The sequence below is a fragment of the Monodelphis domestica genome, chromosome 7, assembly GCF_027887165.1.
Source record: "Monodelphis domestica isolate mMonDom1 chromosome 7, mMonDom1.pri, whole genome shotgun sequence".
NCBI lineage: Eukaryota > Metazoa > Chordata > Mammalia > Didelphimorphia > Didelphidae > Monodelphis > Monodelphis domestica.
In genome coordinates this window covers 23,898,959-23,921,419 of record NC_077233.1, presented here as the reverse complement: position 1 = coordinate 23,921,419, position 22,461 = coordinate 23,898,959, and the positions used below count along the sequence as shown (strand labels likewise).

Below are 22,461 nucleotides of genomic sequence, written 5' to 3'. Positions count from 1 at the left end.
CTTCTTCTTCTTCTTCTTCTTCTTCTTCTTCTTCTTCTTCTTCTTCTTCTTCTTCTTCTTCTTCTTCTTCTTCTTCTTCTTCTTCTTCTTCTTCTTCCTCCTCCTCCTCTTCTTCTTCTTCTTCTTCTTCTTCTTCTTCTTCTTCTTCTTCTTCTTCTTCTTCTTCTTCTTCTTCTTTCTAAATCACTCAGGGTGAGTTTATGATGTTTCAAATGAAATACGCTTTCTCTTCTTTCTCTTAAGTAAAGGTTTATTTGGGGAAGACAGGAAAGGATATAGAATGGAGGTAAGAGGGTTGGGGATTTCCTTAATACTACAGTGAGTCTTAGATTGGAGAATATTGGAATATAGTTCAAATTGAGAGAAATGGCCGATAGGTCTGGAAGTTCAGTCTCTATCACAACAGAGCAAGTCAGAGAGATATCTGGACTATTGTCCTTCTTTCTTCTGACTCCAAAGTCACAAGACTTCCTTCACTTTAGCTTGAGTCTTCAAAGTCCAAGAGAGAAAAACCAGATTCTTCCCCCTCATACAAGTCACACAGCATCACAGCATCCACCAAGCAGTTAGTTTGCCTCTAACTGTTTCTCCTGGGAACATTCCAAATCAGAATACTTTTCATTTGACTGACAGGTCATCAGTCTCAGCAGTTCCAAACTCTTGTTGCCTGCTTTTCAAATCTCTCTCTCTTCCACACATGTAAGTGTTTAATTAATACTTTATCTAATCTATACAGCTTTTCTTAGGAGTCTGGCTAAGAAAGAAAAGAGATGGTAGCTTGAGGAGGATGGCAAAGTCTAATGAAGGCTTTCAAGGTTAGAGAAAATTGGATTATAATCATAAATATATTGATGGAGGGAATTTTAAGGGAAATTTAATAATAAAACCTTTTAATTTATTGAGAGGTCTGTAACTTGGTGGAGATCACAAAGATAACAAATGGTAGAACCAGGATTCAAACTCAGGACCACTGACCTCAATAATGGTTCTTGTTACATAATATTACATTTCCATCCAAACCTTGTCAGTGGTAAAACCAGACCTAGACCTTCCTTCCTTCCTTCCTATGTACATTCTTTTACAAATTCCATTCTCCAAGATAAATACTAATGGAAGGAAGCTGTTATTGCTCTCTCTATTCCATAAAGAAGCTGAGGGGAAGAAGGAGCCATGCATATCTTTCTGCTTATGTTGTAATAGCATTCTATTATAAAAACAAAACTCTTTCTCTTCTGTTTCTGGGCTCAGGACATTCTTAAGAATAATAAATATTATAATAAAATCACATTATTATAATGATAAATTACATCATTATATAATATAAATTATGTTTATATTATACTATAAATACTCTAAAATTATAAAACTCTAGTAAATTTGCTGTTTCTTAAGTTTTGTACAGAAGTGTTTCTTTAGTGTTGTGGGAGTCAAGAACTCTGGTCTACAGTCCAGGTCACCAATCACTATTTGTTTTTATATACAAGCATGAAATGCAGACCAACATACATTAATTATTCACATTTCAAAATGATAAGACTGGTAGTTCTGCTCTTTTTATCAGTACTTATGGTTGAAATCTTTCTCTGTAATTAAAGCAGCAATCACCTTTTTTGTGCGATTTCCTTGTGATTAAGTCTGCAATCACAATTTTTGACTCTTTGCCTCACAAGCTATCATAGTATTTGAAGCTGTAAGGGAATCACAAGATCAGAGATTTGAGGGTGAATGCAATCTTAGTGCACATCTAGTCTGACCTGCACATTCTACAGATGAGGAGACCTAAAGGTTAACAGGCTTGCCAAAAATCCCACAGATATAGCCAGTGGTATAATGAAATTAAATATCAGTGGCTGTGAAATCTACAAAACAGAGATGTCCACGTGCTCATTTCCTTCAAAATCACCACTTTCTTGAAAACTGAGAATTTCCACCTCACTAATGACTTTGAACTTGATTCTATACTTTTGTTGGTCCTCTTTACTTTCTATTCTGGGTACACCAAGAAATTTAGCTTTTTTGGACCTTGCTTGCAACAATTACTATCTTTTATTATTAATGATATTATATTATAATTAAAGAATATAATATATCACAGAATTGGCTTAATAATTATACAATAATAGAATAGTTATTTTTATTTATAATTATAAACAATCATTATCCTTTCCATTAAAAGTTCAATTTTACTGCTCTTCTAGAAAACCTTTGAGAGCATAGATTCATCTCGATATCCAAACCCAGTAGCACAGCAGGAAATCAGCTAATGGAGCAATGAACTCTAAAGGAAAATAGATTAACTTACAGATACATTTCTCCATCCCAAAGCCACAGATTTTGATACCTTCGGGGATAATTTTTTGCTGGATTTGTCAAAGTATTTTTTGAAACACTTCGTACCTGTGAACTAAGTCTAAAAATAGAAGCTAGAACAACACCAAGAGCCAGTGGACTTAAAATGAGGCTTCAGAAATGAGATCTGAAAGTAATCAGTGTTAATTGGCTCTAGACTGGAAAGAGTCAGTTGACCAAAAAAAAAAAAAAAGACCCAGTTCTACTTAAGTTGGTTGAGGAAAAGACCACATTCTTCTGATTGTCATTATATGGGGTAGGTTAAGTCATTTACAATTTTTCCTCTTGTTCTAATATAACAGAAAATATTCTGAGACCAGGAAGCAAGGGGCTTCATTTTTAACATTGAGGAAGGTTACTTGGGGAAAGAATCCTTTGTCATCTGAACCAATTATAATCAGACTTCATAACAACAAAAATAATTAATCCGAATAATAGCTACGCCACTATCATGACAGAAGTCACTTGAGAGAGTCATTAGAGATTTGCAGAGAAGCATTGGAGAATTATACCAACACCTCGCCTTTAAGCTCAGTAGGAAACCTCACTGCCATATTGCCTAATTAAAGGCAACAAAAAAAGAAACAGGAAGAATGGAATCTGGAGAACAGAACTATATCAGAAATTCGGAACTGCTTTAATTAGCAATTGAAAACTGAAGTTAAATAAATTGTAGGCATCAAAAAAAGCACAAAGGTTAAAATAAACACTTCAATATCAGCCACAAACTTGACTGCAGAAACTTGAGAAACAAGCCAAAAGAGGAAATCCCCAAGGAAGATGGGGAAATGTTCTGATCATCTCTAGAGGCACAAGAAGACCAATAAAATGAAAAAGCAAGTGAGAAATAGAAAGTTTATACATTAACATAATGATGCTTAACAGAACAGTGAAGTCAAGAAAAGTGACTGAAACTTTGACTTCTCTAAAAACCTGGAAAAACTGGGTGGAACTCAATGAAATCCACAATTACTCAGTTATTGTGGCACATGAATCAATAGCAAAGTAGTTTGCCAGCTGCCTCTCAGGCTTGAGTCTTACCTTTATTTAGAGAAGGCATCATATACCTACTATCAAAGGATAGAAATGCCAGCATTTTCACCAAGTACAAGCCAATCACATTCTCCATCCTTTATACAGAGCAGTCAGCTTCTATCGCTAGAATAAATCTCTAAACACCTAATTACATGAAAATATATTAAGGCAGAGGTGCCAAACACATGGTCCAAAGGCCATATGAGGCCAACAACAATCTCAAGTGGGTTCAAACTAGATTAAAATGTAATTGGGAAATATTTAATGAAATACATTGGGAGAAGCTAGATAGTGAATAGAGAGACAGGCCTGATGATGGGAGGTCCTGGGTTCAAATGTAGCTTCTGATACTTCCCAAGTCACTTAACCCCCTTTTTCCAGCCCTTACTACTCTTTTGCTTTGGAACCAATACACAGTATTGATTCTAAGACAGATGGTAAGGGTTTTTTAATAGAAAAAAAAAGAAATCCATTAAAATACAATAGAATATAGATAATGGTACTATGTAGTTTTCTAAGTCAATAGGCAACACTCTGGAAGTCTTTGTTTCTTTTTAAGTTTGATAACTCTAACCTAAGTAACAAAAAGTATGCTAAAATGTCCAAGGGATAAGAAAAGCTTGTCAGTTCAGTAATTTAACAAAAAGCCACCCAAAGGTGCTGTAATATATATCTTACCTTGATTATCCATCTATCACAAAGTATTTGACTCAATTCCACATGGAATTGAGTCTATTAATTACAGTTTATTATTCACATATTGAAAATATAAAAATATACTCAAGCAGAGTAAGACATTAAAGTATTTGATGATCACATGTAAAACTGTTCTCTATTTAAAACATATCACCAACATAATAATGTCAAGAATGATTAAGGTAAAACAGTTTATTTTGAGGGAGGCAGTTGAAATCTATTATGGTTCTACATAGCCTTAAATCCATTACCTTTACAAAAAATACTGAATATGACTTACATTTCAAAGAGAAAATCAAACCAAAATACATTATTAATCAATTTGGTTAATATCAAGTTATACATTACTTACAATATATATATTAAACAGCAAGTTTATCATGTGAAATCTTCAATGAGACCAAGTGTTATTTGGAATACATAAATATAAAATTATTAGAGTATATCAAGAAAAGATAGAGGCTAGAGGCTTTGTCCTTTGCTCCAGAGATCAAATTGACCCAATGGAAGAAGATAATAATTATAAATACCTTGGTGTCCCCTTCTCCAGACAAAAAGCAATGAATATAAAGGTATGAAGGAGAAGGCTTTGATTTAATATGTTAAAAGACTTGCTGGCATCTGAAATCAAAGTTGAGTGAAAAGTTTAACAGAGAGCTCTGTCTTCTCTGCTCCTCTTCATCTTAACGTCATTTAGCCTTTAGCATTGTTGAGCACCCTCTTCTCTTTAAACTTCTGTGATGTTATTCTATCCTGGTTCTCCTTCTTGTCTGACAGCTCCTTCTCAAATGTCTTTTGCTGTATCTTCATTCCATTTACACCAACTACTCATGGGTATCTCCCAAAGCTCTGTCCTGTTCTGCTTCTTTTCTTCCTCTATACTATTTAGATTGGTGATCACATCAGATCCTATGGATTCAATTATCATCTTTTTGCACAGTTGATTTTCAAATCTATTCATCTATTCCTAACTTGTCTCCAAAATTCTAGTCATTCATTTTCATCTTGGACATCTTGAACTCAGCCTGTCCAAGACTAAACTCATGTTCTTTCCTCAAAAATTCTCCCCTCCTCTGAACTTCTATGTGCTATCAAGGATATCACCATTCTACCAGTCATCCAGACTCCCAACCTAAATATCATCCTTGACTACCTACTACATCCAGTTGTTACCAAATCCTGTCTAGTTTACTTTTAACATCTCTTGACTGTGCCCCCTTCACTCCTCCGATACCACCACCACTCTAGTGCAAGCCTTCATCTTCTCATGCCTGGTCCTCTCTCTAATCACACAGCCACCACACTGGTTCAGCCTCTCATCACCTCTCTCTTGGTGTGTCTGTTGATTGGCATGTCTACCTCATAGCTCTCCCAATTTCAATCCACCTTCCACAACTCCACTCAGCTATCAAAACAACCTTCCTAAAGATCAAGTCTGACCATGTAATTCTCCTATTCAGTGAACTCCAAAAGCTCCCTCTCACTTCCAAGATCAAATATAAAATCTACTTGGCATTAAAAGCCTTTTATAACCATGTCCCCCAATAACTCTCCATTCATCCCATCTTACCCAAATATCTTCTATGACCTGGTGACATTGACCTTGTTGTTCTTTGGAAAAGACAGTCCATCACCCAGCTCTGTGCCTTTTCCCTGACTGTTCTCCATGCCTGGAATTCCCTCCCTCTTCATCTATACTTCCTGGATTACTTTGCTTCTTTATAGGCCCAGATAAAGTTCTACCTTCTGCAAAATACCTTTAATGATGCTGGGGATGCTAATACTGATAGCTGGCATTTATATAGTGTTTTATGGTTTGCAAAGTACTTTATATATTTATATATATGCACATATATTTATCTTAAATTGAGTAACAGTAAAACGGGTAAGTGATTTTATTATCCTCACTTTATAAATGAGGAAACTGAGGCAAATAACAGTTGATGATTTGACCAAGATTATCTAGGTAGTATATAAGGCAGGATTTGAACTCAAGTCTTTCTGATACCAAAGCCTGGACTCGATTCATGAATCCCACTTAATTCTAATGCCTTTCCTCTGTTGATTATCTCCAATTTATTCTGTGTGTATTTTGTATGTACATAGTTGTCTGCATGTCATTTCTCCTCCTAGACTGTGAGCTCCTAGTGAGGATGGATTGTCTTTTGCTTTTCTTTGTATCTCCAAGCGCTCAATCCATCAACTGGCACATTTTAGGCATCCTTGATTGACTGACTTGAATATATCATTGTGTTTTTCATGACTGTACTTGACTTTGTCCTTTAATTAACAATTAGTCTAATTTCAAAGTTTTTTTCACTGCATTCTAGGGAAGGATGTCAGAATTTCATTTGATTACTGATAAATAGCTATGAGCTTTAGGGTTAACCATACCTTAATACTGAACAAATGGATGAAAAACCTATGTCAGCTGCTAGTCTAAATAATGACAAATAGAAAATACCATTCCAATGGATAGATTGCCTGTCATTGATCTATTCTGATCATGGGCAGACACTGGCTATTTGAACTGAATTCAGCTGATACCCAGTCTTTCCCAGATGAAGATACCACTGCAGCAGCTCAGATCAATTTTAACTATTCTTTTTTTAACCCTTACCTTCCATCTTAGAATCAATACTGTGTGTTGATTCTAAAGTAGAAGAGTAATTAATAGCTAGGCAATGGGGAGTTGAGTGATTTGTTCAGACATCTAAGAAAAATCTGAAGTCATATTTGATCTTGGGATGCTCCATCTCTAGACCTTGCTTTCAATTCACTGAGCCACTTGACTACCCCTGATTGCCACTATTCTTAAATTACATTGGTCAAGTAATGACTAGAGCATCAATGTGTTTGGCACCAGAAATTCAGCATTGACTTTTTCCTCCACAGCAGGAAAGATAATCCCTAAGAAACATCCCACGAGGTAGAGGTTCCCAGAACTACACATAGAGTGCAGGAAGTAAAAAAAAATCTTGAGAGATTTTGTGCAAATGTTCAATGTTGGGTAGAATAATCTAACTATGGATCAAATATTCTAGTCAATTAATTTTCAGAAGACATTCATCCCTATCCCTGTGGCCACACAGTGTCCCACAGTGGTCCACAATGTCCTCATTTTCATCATCTCCATTGAATTCTCATTCATTACATCTGTATTATGCTTTACAATTTTCAATGTAGTTTCGGTTTCATATAAAAAACTCATTAAGTTAATTATGCTATTATTTGGAAAGTGTCTGAAGCCCTGGGATCAATTGCTTGTCTTGCTCTTTGCTGCCTGGAGTTGCTCCATTTCATAGATGGGCTATAGGACCTTAACTGAGAGAGGAGGCATGAAAATCCTGTCCCTTCCTTCCTTGCAGAGATGGAGGACTAGTGATCCTTTCATGACTTGTCAGACCAAGTCGAATTATTGATGACATTACTGGACTGATTTTTTTTCTCCTCTATTTTTTATTCTTTTTATAAGGGATGGCTCACTGAGTAATGAAAAGTTAGATTATAGATCAAAGACGTAAAGCTTGAAGGAATCTTAGAGGCCATTGAGCCCCCAAGTCCTCATTTTAGAAGTGTTCAGAAAGATTAAGTGGTCTGTCAGAGACAAGAGGTTAGTTAAGTGTCTAAGACAGGACTCAAGTTCAGGTTTTGCTGACTTCAAGTTCCATGCTCTGCCCAATCCACCACCCACTCATATAAAAACAAAAGCTACTGACAAAAGTTCAAAAAATGCATTTGATTGAATTTTATGTTACAAAAGAGAAAAACAAAGCCCAGAGAGCTGAAACAGTTTTTCTGAAATTCTGCAGAGCTCAAATTGGGATCTAGGGTGCCTAACTGAACTATATTATGCTACCAGTCATTTAGTCAACATGTACAATGGACTTACCTTTCTATGCAGAATTAAAGAAGGACATATAGCCCTTTCTTCAAGAAGCTTTTATTTCCAATCTCAAAGTAATAGACACTGACACAAGTGAACACATCCATGTCAGTGAAGGGAAAGGGGGTATAAGAAAACACAGCTCTGTTTAAACAGGATTCTGCAATGAGGTTAATAATTTCTGAGATGTCTAAGAAGGGAAGGGAGCAAAGAAAAATAGAACAGAAGGAGAGAAGGAAGGAAAGGAAGAGAGGAAAAAGGAACAAACAAACAAGGAAAGAAGGGAGAGGAGGAGGGAGGGAAGAAAAGAAGTAAAGAAGGTGGGAAAGGAAGGAAGGAAGAAAAGAAGTAAAGAAGGTGGGAAAGGAAGGAAGGAAGGAAGGAAGGAAGGAAGGAAGGAAGGAAGGAAGGAAGGAAGGAAGGAAGGAAGGAAGGAAGGAAGGAAGGAAGGAAGGAAGGAAGAAAAGAGGGAAGGAAGGGAGGGAGGAAGGGAGGAAGAGAGGGAGGAAGGAAGGAAGGAAGGAAGGAAGGAAGGAAGGAAGGAAGGAAGGAAGGAAGGAAGGAAGGAAGGAAGGAAGGAAGGAAGGAAGGAAGGAAGGAAGGAAGGAAGGAAGGAAGGAAGGAAAGGAGGAAGGAAGGAAAGGAGGAAGGAAGGAAAGGAGGAAGGAAGGTAGGAAGGAAGGAAGAAGGAAGGAAGGAAGGAAGGAAGGAGAGGGAAAGAAGGGAAGAGGAAGGGAGGGAGAAAGGAAAGGAAGGAAGGAGGGATAGAGAAAGAAGGGAAGAGGGAGGGAGGGAGGAAGGAAGGGAGGGAGGAAGGAAGAAGAGGGAAAGAAGGGAAGAGGAAGGAAGGGAGGGAGGAGAGGGAAAGAAGGAAGGAAGGAAGGAAGGAAGGAAGGAAGGAAGGAAGGAAGGAAGGAAGGAAGGAAGGAAGGAAGGAAGGAAGGAAGGAAGGAAGGAAGGAAGGAAGGGAGAGAGGGAGGAAAAACCAACTCTGACAACTTTCTGAGTATCTGTCTTACAATCAAGATTTTGTCTCTGACCCAAGTTATGTGAGCAGTGGTGAGTTGTTTAACCTTTCTGAGCCTCGTCAGTTTGTCCATCTACATAATGGGGATACTATTGGCCATATCTCCTCCTTTACAGTATGGAATAATGGATGCAGAGCTGGGGTTGGGACCAGGAATACTTGGATTCAAGTCTGTCTTCTCTGACACATGCTGCCTGGATGCCTCTGGGCAAGTCACTTAAACTTCTACCCTTGGCTGCTCTCTAGGAGGGCTAAATTGCAGATAAAGGGACAGCCTGAATTGGTAGGAGTTTCTTCATCTAAAAGTTTTCATTACTAATGAAATCCCAAATCCAGTCCCTGCCCTTCCAGGGTTGTTGTGATGCCCAAATGATATATGCTAAAAAGCACTTTGCCAGCCTTCCAGGATTGGTTTTCCAGGTTGATCTTGATCAGTCATTTTCCTTCATCTGTTCACATGACATTTTGAGCTCCACTTGAGCAGAAGGCCATTCCCTGAAATGCCTCCTTCTCAACAGTCACCTCCAACACTCTTCCAAGCACCAAATAAATATGTTCTTTAAAGGCAAACCACGTTATCTGAGGGAAACCAAATGACACAATTGCTTCCTCAGGATGGCTGCGGCCAGATGCTCTAAAGCTCAAAACATGTGGCATAAATTATCAAATGCCTGGGGCTGTTGGGACTTATTTGGAACACATTTTCACATGGAAATGGGTGGGGAAAGTTTTCCCCCAACTCAGGTTCACATTCAATCCAAATCATCCCTGAGTTTGCTGCAAAACCAGTGGCAACATTCTGAGCATCTGTCTTGCATTTGTCTCCCAAGTTAATTAACACATTTTGTCACTCCTACAGCTTTGGTGAGAGAAGGGTGACAGACAGTGCCACCCCGGAGCTTGGTCAGGTGACAAAGGATCTCAAACGCTGCCCTCTCTGATTGTGTCTGCAGGTGGGGGACACAAGGTGACTTCTCCACAAGCCACGCCCTGCCAGCTGTAAAGGTGAAGCTGTTCACAGAAAGCACAGGTGTCCTGGCCTTGGAGGACAAAGAACTCGGTCGGGTAAGGACATGAGGGGGCCTGGAAGACCGCTGGCCCGTGTGTGCCCAAACAGCCACTTTGTGGCCTGAGAATATATGACTCCTCTCCTCTCCTCCCCAACCTCACCCCAAAATGCACATATCCTTTAATGATGTGGTGAAGAATCATTTTCAAATTTTGTCTTGGTCCCTAGAGAGGCATCAGCCAGCTTGGGAAAGGGACCAGTGTTGGGAATAATACTAGTTGGATGTTAGTCATAGGACTGACAAGGAAAGACAACCTCATCTCCTAAAGGGGCTTGTGACCAACATGGAAGGCTGTTCCCCTTCAGAGATAACATACATAATTTCTTCATAGATAGGGAGATTGGAATCATCATTGATTTAGGGCTAAAAAGGCTACTATAATTCTCTCCTTTTACAGAGAAGGAAACTGAGGCTCAGAAAGGACTTGGAATAGTGAATCTGTGGCTGGAAGACCTTAGAGGTCTTCTAGCCCAACCCCCTAATTTTATAGAGAAAGAAACAAGGGCCTGGGTCACCAGGGAATAACTAGCCAAATTTGAACTGAATTACTCACACTCCAAATCTGAGACTCTTTTTGGAAGTAAATTGCCCAAAATTCATATAGAGGAAGCAACAGAACAGGGATTCTAACCCACATCCTCTGAACCCAAACTCAATACTCTTTCTATTGTTCCTCAATGTTTCCTGCAAGCTACATATTTTTTTCATTCTTTTATTGTGGATTGATATAGGGGTGCAGCATAATAATGAGTCTACCCTACCTATGAAGCAATATTTCTCTGGCATGAGCATACTCAGGGTTAATAGTGTCCCTTAGATCTACTCACACTCATTTATTTTATTCATTTGCCCTTTGTTCTGCTTTCACTATTTTTTTAAACCCTTGCCTTCCACCTTAGAATCAATGCTATGTATTGGTTCCAAGGTGGAGGAGTGGTAAGGGCTAAGCAATGGGAGTCAAGTGACTTGCCCAAGGTCACATAGCTAGGAAGTGTCTGAGGCCAGATTTGAACCCAGGACCTCCCATCTATGGGCCTGGCTCTCAATCCACTGAGCCACCCAACTGACCCCCACTGTTTTTTTTTTTTAAGGGCAATTTGGTATTGATCTTTTTACGCTCACTCTGGTTCTCCTAATGTTTTGCCAGCTGTTATGTCTGAGTTGCCCTGTCCATAGCTAAAGAATTAATTTTCTGTCTGTCTGTCTCCTGTCAGAGGTTAGAGACTATATACCAAAAAAACATGAAGGGTCCTTTTTTACCCTAATTTGATTTAAATTTAATAATATAATAATAAAAATACAATAATAAATAAAAATAATAATAGATTTAAGCATTTATTAAATGCTCACTGTGTATATGGTTGGCACTGGGTGAAAGGAAAATTTAGGTCCAAGCACTGATCAGGTACCTACTATGTTCCAGGCACTGTGCCAAGTGTTGGAGATATAAAAAGAAGAGTAAAAACAGCCTTGACTTCAATGAGCCCGCATTTTCATGAAGGAGGGATTATGGAGATAGTACCTGAGTTAAACACAGAGTAGTGGAAGGTAATCTGAAAGGAGAAGTTATTAGCAGCTGGGAGAACTGGGAAAGATCTCCTGAAGAAGGTGGGATGAAGCTGAGTCTTGAAGGAAGTCAGGGAACCTAAAGACAGACATAAGGAAGGCGAGTATTCCAAGTTTAGGGCACAGCTAAGGCAAAGGTAAGGCATAAGAAACTTATAGTAGAGTAGTAGAAACTACCAGGGCTACTGAGGCACGGAGGGCTTTATATTCCCACTCCCAATGGCCCCAAATTTCTGGGACATCCTAAGATCTTCTGCTGGCTCTTCATAGTCTTTCATTTCCTTTTTCTGTCACTGCCAGGCTATTTACTGACCCTTTCCCCACTGTCTGTATAAATGCTTCTACAAGTATGTCAGTATTGCTTCTCCATCACACAGTCACTTCTCATTTGCCAACTTTAATCTGCCATTGGCTTGAAAAGTAGGCAACTGAGCTTGCTAGAACTGTATGAAAAATTAGAGTAAAAAGGAGCTGAGTAAATTGGGGGAGGGATGGCTTTAACCTGACAAAAGCATATCAATTTTGCAACTATTTCTGGGGAAAATGCTCTCAGAGATTATTTGGATTAGACATGAACTTGAGTTAAAGGACAACTTTCCCTATAATTTTCCCTTACTAAGAAAAAAAAAACCTTTTTTTGATGGACTCTATTCAAAATTGTTGAGCTAGGGATACCTGGATGTACACGATATTTCTCTACAAAAGTTTTTATCGAGGCAATCCTCTACAGAATGTCCCACTTTGTCCAGAAACACCCAGGTGACTCAATAGCCCTTCTACTCTGAGACTTAGGAGGTTTCCATGACTAAGGACTTCCTATAGTAAGCCTTGACAAGTCAAATAGGAAACATACTGGATCTGACTTCAGGAGACATGTGTTTGTACCTCAGTTCTTCTACTTCCTGTGTGACCTTAGTGAAATCCTTTAGCCTTTCAGAGTCCTGACTCCCTATTCTATAAAATGAAGAAGTTGGAGTAGGTGACTTCTAAGATCCCTTCCATCTCTAGAAGCTACAAGTCTATGACCCATAAACATACAATCTAAAGAATCAACACAAGAAGGATTTACCAGAAAAAAAGGAGCAAAGTCAAAAGATCTCAGCTCCCATCCTGTCCTTTCCTTTTACTGGCTATATCATCTTGGGCAAGTCCCTTCACTATCTCTGCTGCCATTTTCTCATCTCAAAGATAGGGGGTTTAGAATAGATGCTCCTTTCCAGGTTTCAATATTCTATGCAAGGACAGACCCCATTTCCTTTTTTTTCCCTAAACCCATTGCCTTCCATTTTAGAATCAATATTCTGTCTTATTAATAAGGCAGAACAGTAATGGTTAGGCAATGGGGGTTAAATGACTTGCCCAGGGTCAAACAGCTAGGAAGTTTCTGAGGCTAGATTTGAAGCAGGACTTCCCATCTCTACACTTGGCTCTCTATCCAAAGAGCCACCCAATTGCCCCCCAGAACTCATTTAAAAAACTCTTACCCTCCATCTTGGAATCAATACTGTGTATTGGTTCCAAGGCAGAAGAGAGGTAAGGGCTAGACAATGGGGGTCAAGTGACTTGCCCAGGGTCAAACAGCTAGGAAGTTTCTGAGGCTAGATTTGAAGCAGGACTTCCCATCTCTACACCTGGCTCTCTATCCAAAGAGCCACCCAATTGCCCCCCAGAACTCATTTAAAAAACTCTTACCCTCCATCTTGGAATCAATACTGTATATTGGTTCCAAGGCAGAAGAGCGGTAAGGGCTAGGCAATGGCGGTCAAGTGACTTGCCCAGAACTCATTCTTAAAGGGTGTGTATGTGTATGGCTGGGGGAGGGGAGTGGGTAGGTGGTAGCATAGTAGGAAATAGATTCCCAGAGCCCTTGACCACAGCTGTCCTTCCCAGAGTCCCCCATAGATCTATTCAAGTGTCCTGTAGCTCTAGAGTTAATGATATCAGGCTCCGTGTACATCAAAGACTGAGCACACATGTGCCTCAGCTGGGTAGATTAAGTACACTCTTACCCGCCAAGAATGTCCAGATGAAGTGTCTGTTCCAATCTTGGCCCTGGTACCTGGGAGGACCCTCATAACTCAGCGGGGTTGACAAACGGAAAGGGCTGTGCGAACATGTCAGGCCTAGCAGCAAGCTGGAGGGAGCTGATGGAACATCACCTTCCCTCTCATTGGCTGGCCCGGGGCCTCCTCAGATTGAGTCCATGTGATGGAAAGACTCTGTGAAGAGGCCGTAATGAGCTGTGCTGAGGCTCTGTCAGCTCCTACAAATGGACAGCATATTGTGTGTGGGAAAAGCGTCCAGACTCCATATGGTAGCAGGCAGATTAATGAGCTCACCCAGCGCTGGTCGCTGAATGCCTCTCACACTTAGCTTTTGCCAGTGAAGCAGGACAGCGGGGAGTCAGGGGTCTTTTCCTATCCCTATTCCCAACCCTGTGGCTCGGTTCTCATTTCCTCCTTCTCCTTTCCTTCTCTCCTCCCTTCCCCTCCCCTCTGTTGCTCTACTTCTGCACTTGCCAGCTCAGGACCTGGTCATGAACATCTCACGGGCTTCTGAGACTGGAATGGCCAGAACTAGACAAGGTCTTAGAGCTCCTCTAGTCCAGGCTTCTCATTTTACCAGGGAAGAAACTGAGATCCTATGAGATAAACCATACGTGATTAATAACAAATGTCTATTGAACTGAGTTCAGTTGCCCAAGGCTCCACCAGTGTGAGAGCCAAGACTTCCTCTAAGCAATCTAGAAGGAGCACAGTGTCAGTACCATGGAACTTGGCTTATTCCACATCCTTTCATTTGAATCCAATCAGTTCAACTCAAAAAAGCCTATTAAGTGCTAACAAGCCTACCTCACTCATTTTACACATGAGGAAACTGAGTCACAAAGAGATAAAGTAATTTTCCCAAGGTCATACAGCTAGTAGGTGATATTTGAACTCAAGTCTCCCTAGCTCTAAGCCCAGTGCTCTATCCATTACACTATACTGCCTCTTACCCACACACGTAGGTGTTATTTACCCCCAACTGAATGAAAACTCCAGGAGGATAGGAGCTGCCTCATTTATATCTTTGAGTCTTCAGTCCCTAACATAATATCTGCCACACACTAGGTGCTTATTCAATGCTTGTAGACTGATGGGCCACCTCAGGAATTTGTTCTATGGTCACATACTAAATTGACCACTCTGTGTTAGAGTCCAAGTAAAGTAGAAAATGGAATATACTTTATCTGACATTCTCCTGAGACATAGTTTGTACATGGTGGGAAACAAACTCATGATTCATTCCTAAGTGAATGAATAAATAGTACCTGTGCATACAAGTCTTTTTTCTATGTTTGGTTTGAGACCTGGATTTTCATTTATATAGGGAAAAACTCCCTTTACAGATACACATCCACAACTCATAATGTAGAAGAAACTAGGAACTTAGTAATCTATCCAAGGTCACACAGTACATTTCAGAGGCAAGATTTGAATCCGTGCCTTCTTAATCACTTGGCCTAATCATTGCACCACATTGCCTCTCCTGAGTCCTTCACTTTCAATAGATGTGCTGAAGAGGAACTTCATGAGGACGTTCATTATCAAAAAAGCCCCCATAAGAGGAGATCCATACTTAAGTGCAATGCCTTATACACAGAAGGTACTTAATAAAGTCTATTAAAATAAAGTATTCTTGAATGGCCTTCTTCCCAATGCAAACCAAACCAATGCCTGTGTGAGGACCTAGCAGGTCAGAACATGTTTCTGTGTCTGAGTTGTCTAACATCCTGAATGTCCTCTGAGAGACTGAGCTAGGTGACATTTCTCTGATGTGCAGAAGTAAGCTATTCTTAAGTAAGTCCATCAAAATGTGGCCTCATCTGCTATCTCTGCTCTCTATGGACAAGAATAATAATAGCCAATGAAATTCAGGAGTTTTGTTGAAATTAGAAGGATTTATGGGCCCTGTCCCTAGTGTCCTGCAGCCAGTGCCTAGAGGGAGCTATCCTCAGACTCCCATATATTTATATCCAGCTCTCATCTCTCTACTCAACCCTAGTCCTGCATCACCACACCCTGCTGGACAGCTCCAACTAGCTCTCAAAGGTTTTTCAAACACATGTCCAAAATGGAACTTGTTATCTTTTCCCAAATTCACCCCCTCCTCCTAGTTTCCCATTTTTCAGTCAAGGGAACCAACATCTTCCCAGTTACTCATCCTGCATCCTCCTATAACACCAATTGCCAAGTTTTCTCAATCCTACCTCCACATTATTTCTGTATATGACCCCTTCTCTCTACTCACATGATCACCACCCTATTTCAAGCTTTTATGAGTTCTCAGTTGGACTGGTAGAATAGTCTTTTAATTGATCTTCCTACCTCTAGTTTCTCCCTTCCTCAATCTACCCTCCGCATGACTACCAAAAAAATAAAAAAATATTCTTAAAGTCTCATCTTACTCCTCACAAAAGCCTTCCTGATGCCTTGGGGGTGAGGATTGGCTCACTTTTGTAGTTCTATCCCTAGTGCCTGACAAAGTGCCTGGAATGTCACTGGAATTTCATCAATGTACATTGATTGGTTTTTAATCTAGGATAAAATGAAAATCCTTCTGTTTGGCATCAAAAGCCCTCCACAATCTGGTCCTAACTTAGCATTCCAGACTGACTTCACACTACTCCCCCTCATGTGCTCTGCATGACAGTCAAAGTGGCCTACTTGCTGTTCTCCGTATGTGACACTCCACAGGATGAAGTACATGACAATCCCCCATGCCTAGGATGTTCTTCCTTCTTACCTCTGCTTCTTGGAAGCCCTGGATTCCCACAAGGCTCAATTCAAGCACTACATCCTACATGAAGCCTTTTCAGATATTCCCCCACTCCTATTGCACTCTTCCTACACACAAAAATTACTTGGTATTTTCTTTGTAGATTTTTCATATTTGCATTTGCTTATTTGTATATATTGCCACCCCAATAAATGGAAATTCTTCTAATGAATAAATGAATGAATGAATGAAAAGGTATTTATTAAGTGCTTGCTATATGTCAGACGTTCTGTTAAGTAGTAGGAATATAAATATATGAAGATAACCTATGCTCTCAAGGAGCTCACAATTTAATAGAAGACAACAAATGCAGGGAATTGGTGACCAAAAAATAGAGTTCTGATCTAGGAAGACATAAAGATGATAAGTTGGTGTGTAGGACAGCTATTTAATAGATAGACCCTTTCCAGAAATGATAGTACTACTAATTTGATAACCTATCCCCAGGAAGATGGTAGAAAGTAAGCGAGACAAAGATAGTTACTAAGGTTAGGGGGCTTTGAAGACAGCTAAAGGCAGAAAGAAAGATTTCTTGGGGAATAAAAGGATGCCTAGATGGGGTACAAAGGTAAAACACTATTGTGTTTCTGTCATTGTGACCTCATCACCTAACACTGTATCTGGGGCTTAATACAAGTTTGTGGATGTAATCAGATCACAAAGAGAGAGAAATACTGACCCTAGCACCTTCCCAGGTATCATAGCTCAGCCAGTCACTCAATACCCCCTGACTCCACATGCTCCAATCACCATAAAAATAGGTTAGTCTGGTCCAAGACTTATAAGACCCTCCACATGACCTAGCACCCTAAAACTCCAGCAGAAATGTCAGTATAACCCACCTCTGCTCTACTGAACTGGTTCCCACAACTCCAGCATTCTAAGGGAACATCACAAGAAAATACCCCATGAGATGATGCCCAAATTTGGAGCACTCCATTCCCCAGAGTTATAACTAAAAATGTTTGTACCCAGGGCAAATGCTTCACGTTACACACAAGGGAAGTTGAAAGAAGTGCAGAATTGTGTCCTCAGTCTAGGGGAAGACATTGATTCAATGAGGAGGAGAGAAAGACTCTTGATGCCACTTCACATCAATGTTGAGGGGGTGGGGAGTAGAACAGACCCAAATTCAAGAGAAGCACATCATCTGGTAGATTCTTATTTTATTGATCGTTAAGAGCTAAAATATGTTGTTTTTATCTGGTGAATTATTGCAAATACCAGAAGTACCCTCTGAATTTGCTGCCCTGAAGTAAAGCTACACTTGTCCTACCCTAGTTAATTGTCTGCTTTTTACTCTTTCTACCTTCTATCCCTTGCTGAAAACTCCCATAAAAATTTCTCCAGGTTCAAGACAAGAACATCAGAACAGTCTGCTTATCAGAGCTCTAAGGGGCATTTTTACCCCCAGAATGTGGGCTAAGTTTCTTTATTAAAGATGAACAGGTAGGACTCCAATAGCAACCTTTTTTAAGAAGTCATAAACTCTGAGTCCATTTGACTAAAAGAGATTTCCAATAAAAAGCAGGTCTAGTTCTTTCAGAACTCATTCCTAGAAGTCTTCTGATATGCTTGGCCAGCACAATAGAAAGAGAATACTTGGGTGCCACAGAATATTAAAGGTAGTTTTCATTCACAAGCTTCCTGGTGCAATAGAAAGGATTCTGACTATGGAGGAAGAACATCTAGGTTCAAATCCCAGTTCTGCAATTTTCCTAAGCACAGGCCTACCCTGTAGATAGAGGCAGACTTTGGGTAAGCCAATTAATGTCCATTTCCTTTTCTGTAAAATGAGAAAGTTGAGCCAGAAATGAGTCAAACTTCTGAAGCCCCCTCCTCCCCTGGGATGATTATCAAAGTGGAAATTGCATTTCTTCGTTCTTCTACTCAGTTATGGTGATTTTTATTAATTTAGAAGCCCTTGGCTTTCCCAGGAGGTTTTTTATGCTAATGTATAAATTGGAACCATTAAGCTTTCTCAGTCTCTAGATCCATAAAATCCCAGAGAGTGGGAGATATCAATTGATTCAGCCCCTTCCTTTTCTTTTCTTTTTTTTTAATATTTAAATGTATTTATTTGTTTGCTTGTTAACTCAAAATACTCAGTTAATTCCCTCCTTCCTTCCTCTCCCCTATGAGAGAAGGCATCATTTGACAAAAAGATACATGTTGACATGAAACTATGTCTTATTTATTTCTGCTTATTGGTTCTCACTCTGGAGCTGAGCATACACAAGTCATTCTTCAAACAATATTTCTACTGCTATATATATTCTGTTCTCTTGGTTCTGCTCATTTCACTCTTCATAATTTCATGTAGGTCTTTCTATGATTTTGCAAAAGTAACCTATTCATCATTTCTTATGGCACAGTAGTATTCCATCACAATCCTAATGCACAACTTGTTTCTATAGGGCAGCATGTGAAAGATGAATGATTGTTCATTGTATCATTTAAGAATTCCAGAGACAGAAAGTATATGTGTGTGTGATTTATGCTGAAAATGTCTTTATCACAATATTTCCTTAAATGGGGAGATATGAATCAGAATAGCATGGGAGAGGCAGAAATCAGTAGACTTTGAGATCCTTGAGAGCAAGGAAGATCTTTGACCTTTCTTTGAATCCCTGTCACTCACTACAATGCCTGGCACACAGGAGGTGCTTAATAAATGTTTATCACTGGACTATAACTGAGTGACTAATGAATGGGTTGTGATATGCATGCTAGGAAGGAGCTAGAACACAATCCTGTAGTCAGGAAGACTTGAGCTCAAATCTGGCTTCAGACACTAACTACTTTGTGAGCCTAGTTAAGTCACTTAACCACAGTTGCCTCAGTTTCCCCATCCATAAAATGGAGATAATAATAGGCACCTGCATCCCAGGGTTGTTACAAGGATTGAATGGATTATATGTGTAAAGCATGTGCCTATCATATAGTAAACCTTGTACAAATGTTAGCTATTAATGTTATATATATCAATGAGACCACAGAATCCCTTGAATAGTTGAGTGTTTCTATCTATATACTTAGTCCCTGGTACATAGTTGATGTGGAATAAATGCATGTTGCACGAATGAGTGAATCTCTGCCTTTCCATTCAATGAGCAGTTATGAATATTATACCTTTGTAATGAACATTAATCTAGCATCATATTGATCATTTACTAATAGAAATTTGTTGAATAGAACTGAAGTTCTTAAATACCTTCTCTGTATGTGCCAGACACTGGTGGGGCTGCAAAGATTAAGACAAAACAATCCTTGGCCTCAAGGAACTTGCGTGCTACTGGGGAGATTCAACAGGTACACATGTAAATTCATGGTCATTTGAGAAGGAAGACATACTCTGGGTATGTCTGCTTATGTCAAGAAAGAGCTATGTGGAGCTCTGCAAGAAGATAAGGTTTCCAAAAGATTGATGAAGGAGAACATCCCAGACATAAAGGATGGAGACTGACAATTTGGAGAATAGCTATTAGCTCAGGTTGGCTAGAATGTGGATTGTCAATGAAGTAATGTGAAATGAGATTGGAAGAGTAGGTCACAATTCTATCGTAGTGGTTGCTCAGTTATTTTTTCAGTCGTGTTTGACTCCACATGATCCCATTTGGGCTTGGTTTTGTTTTGTTTTGGGCAAAAATTCTAGAGTGCTTTGCCTTCTCTGGCTCATTTTACAAATAAGGAAACTGAGGCAAGCCATATTGTGCAAGAATAAAAATCCCAAACTAAAGAGTTTGTACTTCCTTCTGAATAAAATAGAGAGCCATAGAAAGATTTTGATCAGAGCAATAATATAATCAGACCTATGCTTAAGGAGTTTCTTTTGACAGCTCTATAGAGGACAGATTGGAAAGAGTATCAAGTGGAAAGAGGTGACACTATTAGGAAGTCTTCACTAAAGCCTCAGAAGAAAAGGGGGTAAGAACCTGTACTAGAGTAGTGAGCAATGTAGATAGAGGCAGAATTAACTAGAGTTGGCAACTGACTTGATATGGTTGAGTTGGGTAGGGAGAGGGGAAAATGGAAGGGTGAGAGGTGACCCTAAGGTTCTAGACATTGGTGACTAGCAGTGATGGCACCTTCAACAGAAATAGGGAAGTGATTACAGTTCTAAATCTACCTATTGTTTTCCCTTTTCCCATCTGAGTTGGTCTTACCCAGAAATGTTCTGAAAAATGATAAACAAACGGTATTTCACACTTGTATTTAGATCCATTTGGGAATTGGAAAGGACTTCAACAGCCATATACTCCAGCCTTTAAACAAATAGACTCTCCACCATAATGCACTGCATGAGTGGTTGTCTGAAAAGAATTTTCAAGACCTTCTTCTAATTAACTTCTATAAATCCTCATTCTACTCCCATCCTTCATATACATTTTTTAAACCTTATCTTTCTTTTGCCTTAGAATGGATACTAAGTATTGGTTCCAAGGCAGAAGAGTGGTAAGGGCTAGGCAATGTGGGTCAAGTGACTTGCCCAGGGTCACACAGCTGGGAAGTGTCTGAGGCGAGATTTGAATCCCAGGAACTCCCATCTTCAGACCTGGCCCCCTATCCACCAAACTACACCCCTCTCATATACTTTTAAGAGGATATCGTTATTTATTCTTTCGTGGTAAGACTGTTTAGCTGTTTATTTCTTTCCTCTGACCTTAGTCTGCTGGAGATAAGACTCCTACTAAGAATATGTTGTGCTTCCAACCATCATGTCACCAGCCACCATGCTATCCCTAGTTAATCATTTATAGTGTGAATTCCCTGGTAAAGCAGACATCACGACATCCAACTGACCCCCCCACTAGCGGCAGTTTTGTTTCTTCCTGTTTTGTCATGAATGAAGATGAAGAACAATTGGCCAACATCCCTGTTTCTAAATAAACCTGAGATATTTCAGAGAAAATGATAACTGACCTGGAAGACTTGCCCGCCTGTGCCTTTGACCTTTCCTTATGGTTCCATTAATCATTCCCAAACCTTCACAATTCCCCTATTAAATATGGAGCTATAAAGGTTACTTCAATGAGTGCAATCAATGGTCAGTGTATCGAAAAGATGATCTTTCAATTCTCGTGTATTATAATCCTGTTAACATCTTCAACATCTGGTTAATTTTTTAAATGGTATTTCCATGGCATTCCAGGATTAATTCCCTTTTAATTTGTGAAACACTCTTAGTCAAAGACCATTCTGCTCTATCTATTGTCAAGGACAGGTGGAGAAAGAAGAGATTGAACTCAGAGGAGAAGGGAGTACATTCCAGCAACGAAGGATAGCTTAAGCATTTAGTCCAGGACCCAAAGCTGGGAGGAGAGATCTTGGAAGGATGGACCAGCAAACTACCAGGGCTAAAGATCAAAGGCTTTTTGGTTTCGGGGGCCCAGACTGAGGTTACACTCTGTTGTTATTCCCCATGAACATCCACTGTCACCTTCAAGTCCTCATGTAGCGGCAGACTAAAAATTCCAAGGAGAGCATATGTGCTTTAATTCATTTCTCTTTTGAAAGGTCAGATCCAGGGTAGGAAGAAAAGGAGAGAAGTGGAAAGGAAGGAAGCCCCTTCAGGCCATCTGATCTTGCTATGCGTATCTTTGCTTCCTTTCCCAACTCATCCCATTCCATTCTCCTGCAGTGCGCAACAAAACCATATGCTGCCACCATCCCACTGAGACACGACTTGCTCTAATGTGCAGGAGGCTGACATATCTTTAATGAAGCCACAGTGTCTGGGCCATTTAAATCCTCCAGCCCTCCCCTTCTCTGAATGAAATGAATGCGATTTTGCAAAAGAACCCACCTCCCAAGCAATTTGGAGGGCACAGATACTTGGTAAAAACAAAGCCTACACCACCCACCAAACAAACTGTGGCTCCCTTCCATGGCAGGAGCAAAATTTAAGGGACTCCAGCTTTGTTGGGTCTATATTTAGTTTGCTTTTTTCCATCAGTTTTTGGTTTTTCAAATATTTTTCTCCTATTCCTCTCACATCCTCTGGATCCCAC

The 22,461-nt window shown here is 39.7% G+C and overlaps 1 protein-coding gene across 3 annotated transcripts in view; it reads left to right on the top strand.

Annotated features, from left to right (window-relative positions):
- CADPS (calcium dependent secretion activator) overlaps nucleotides 1-22,461 on the top strand; it is a 441,690-nt gene that overhangs the window by 309,056 nt on the left and 110,173 nt on the right. For all 3 annotated transcript variants that reach the window (XM_056804349.1, XM_056804348.1, XM_056804347.1), the window contains exon 7: nucleotides 9,947-10,058. In XM_056804349.1, coding sequence (XP_056660327.1) covers nucleotides 9,947-10,058 — 112 coding nt within the window. The remainder of the gene's footprint in view (nucleotides 1-9,946; nucleotides 10,059-22,461) is intronic.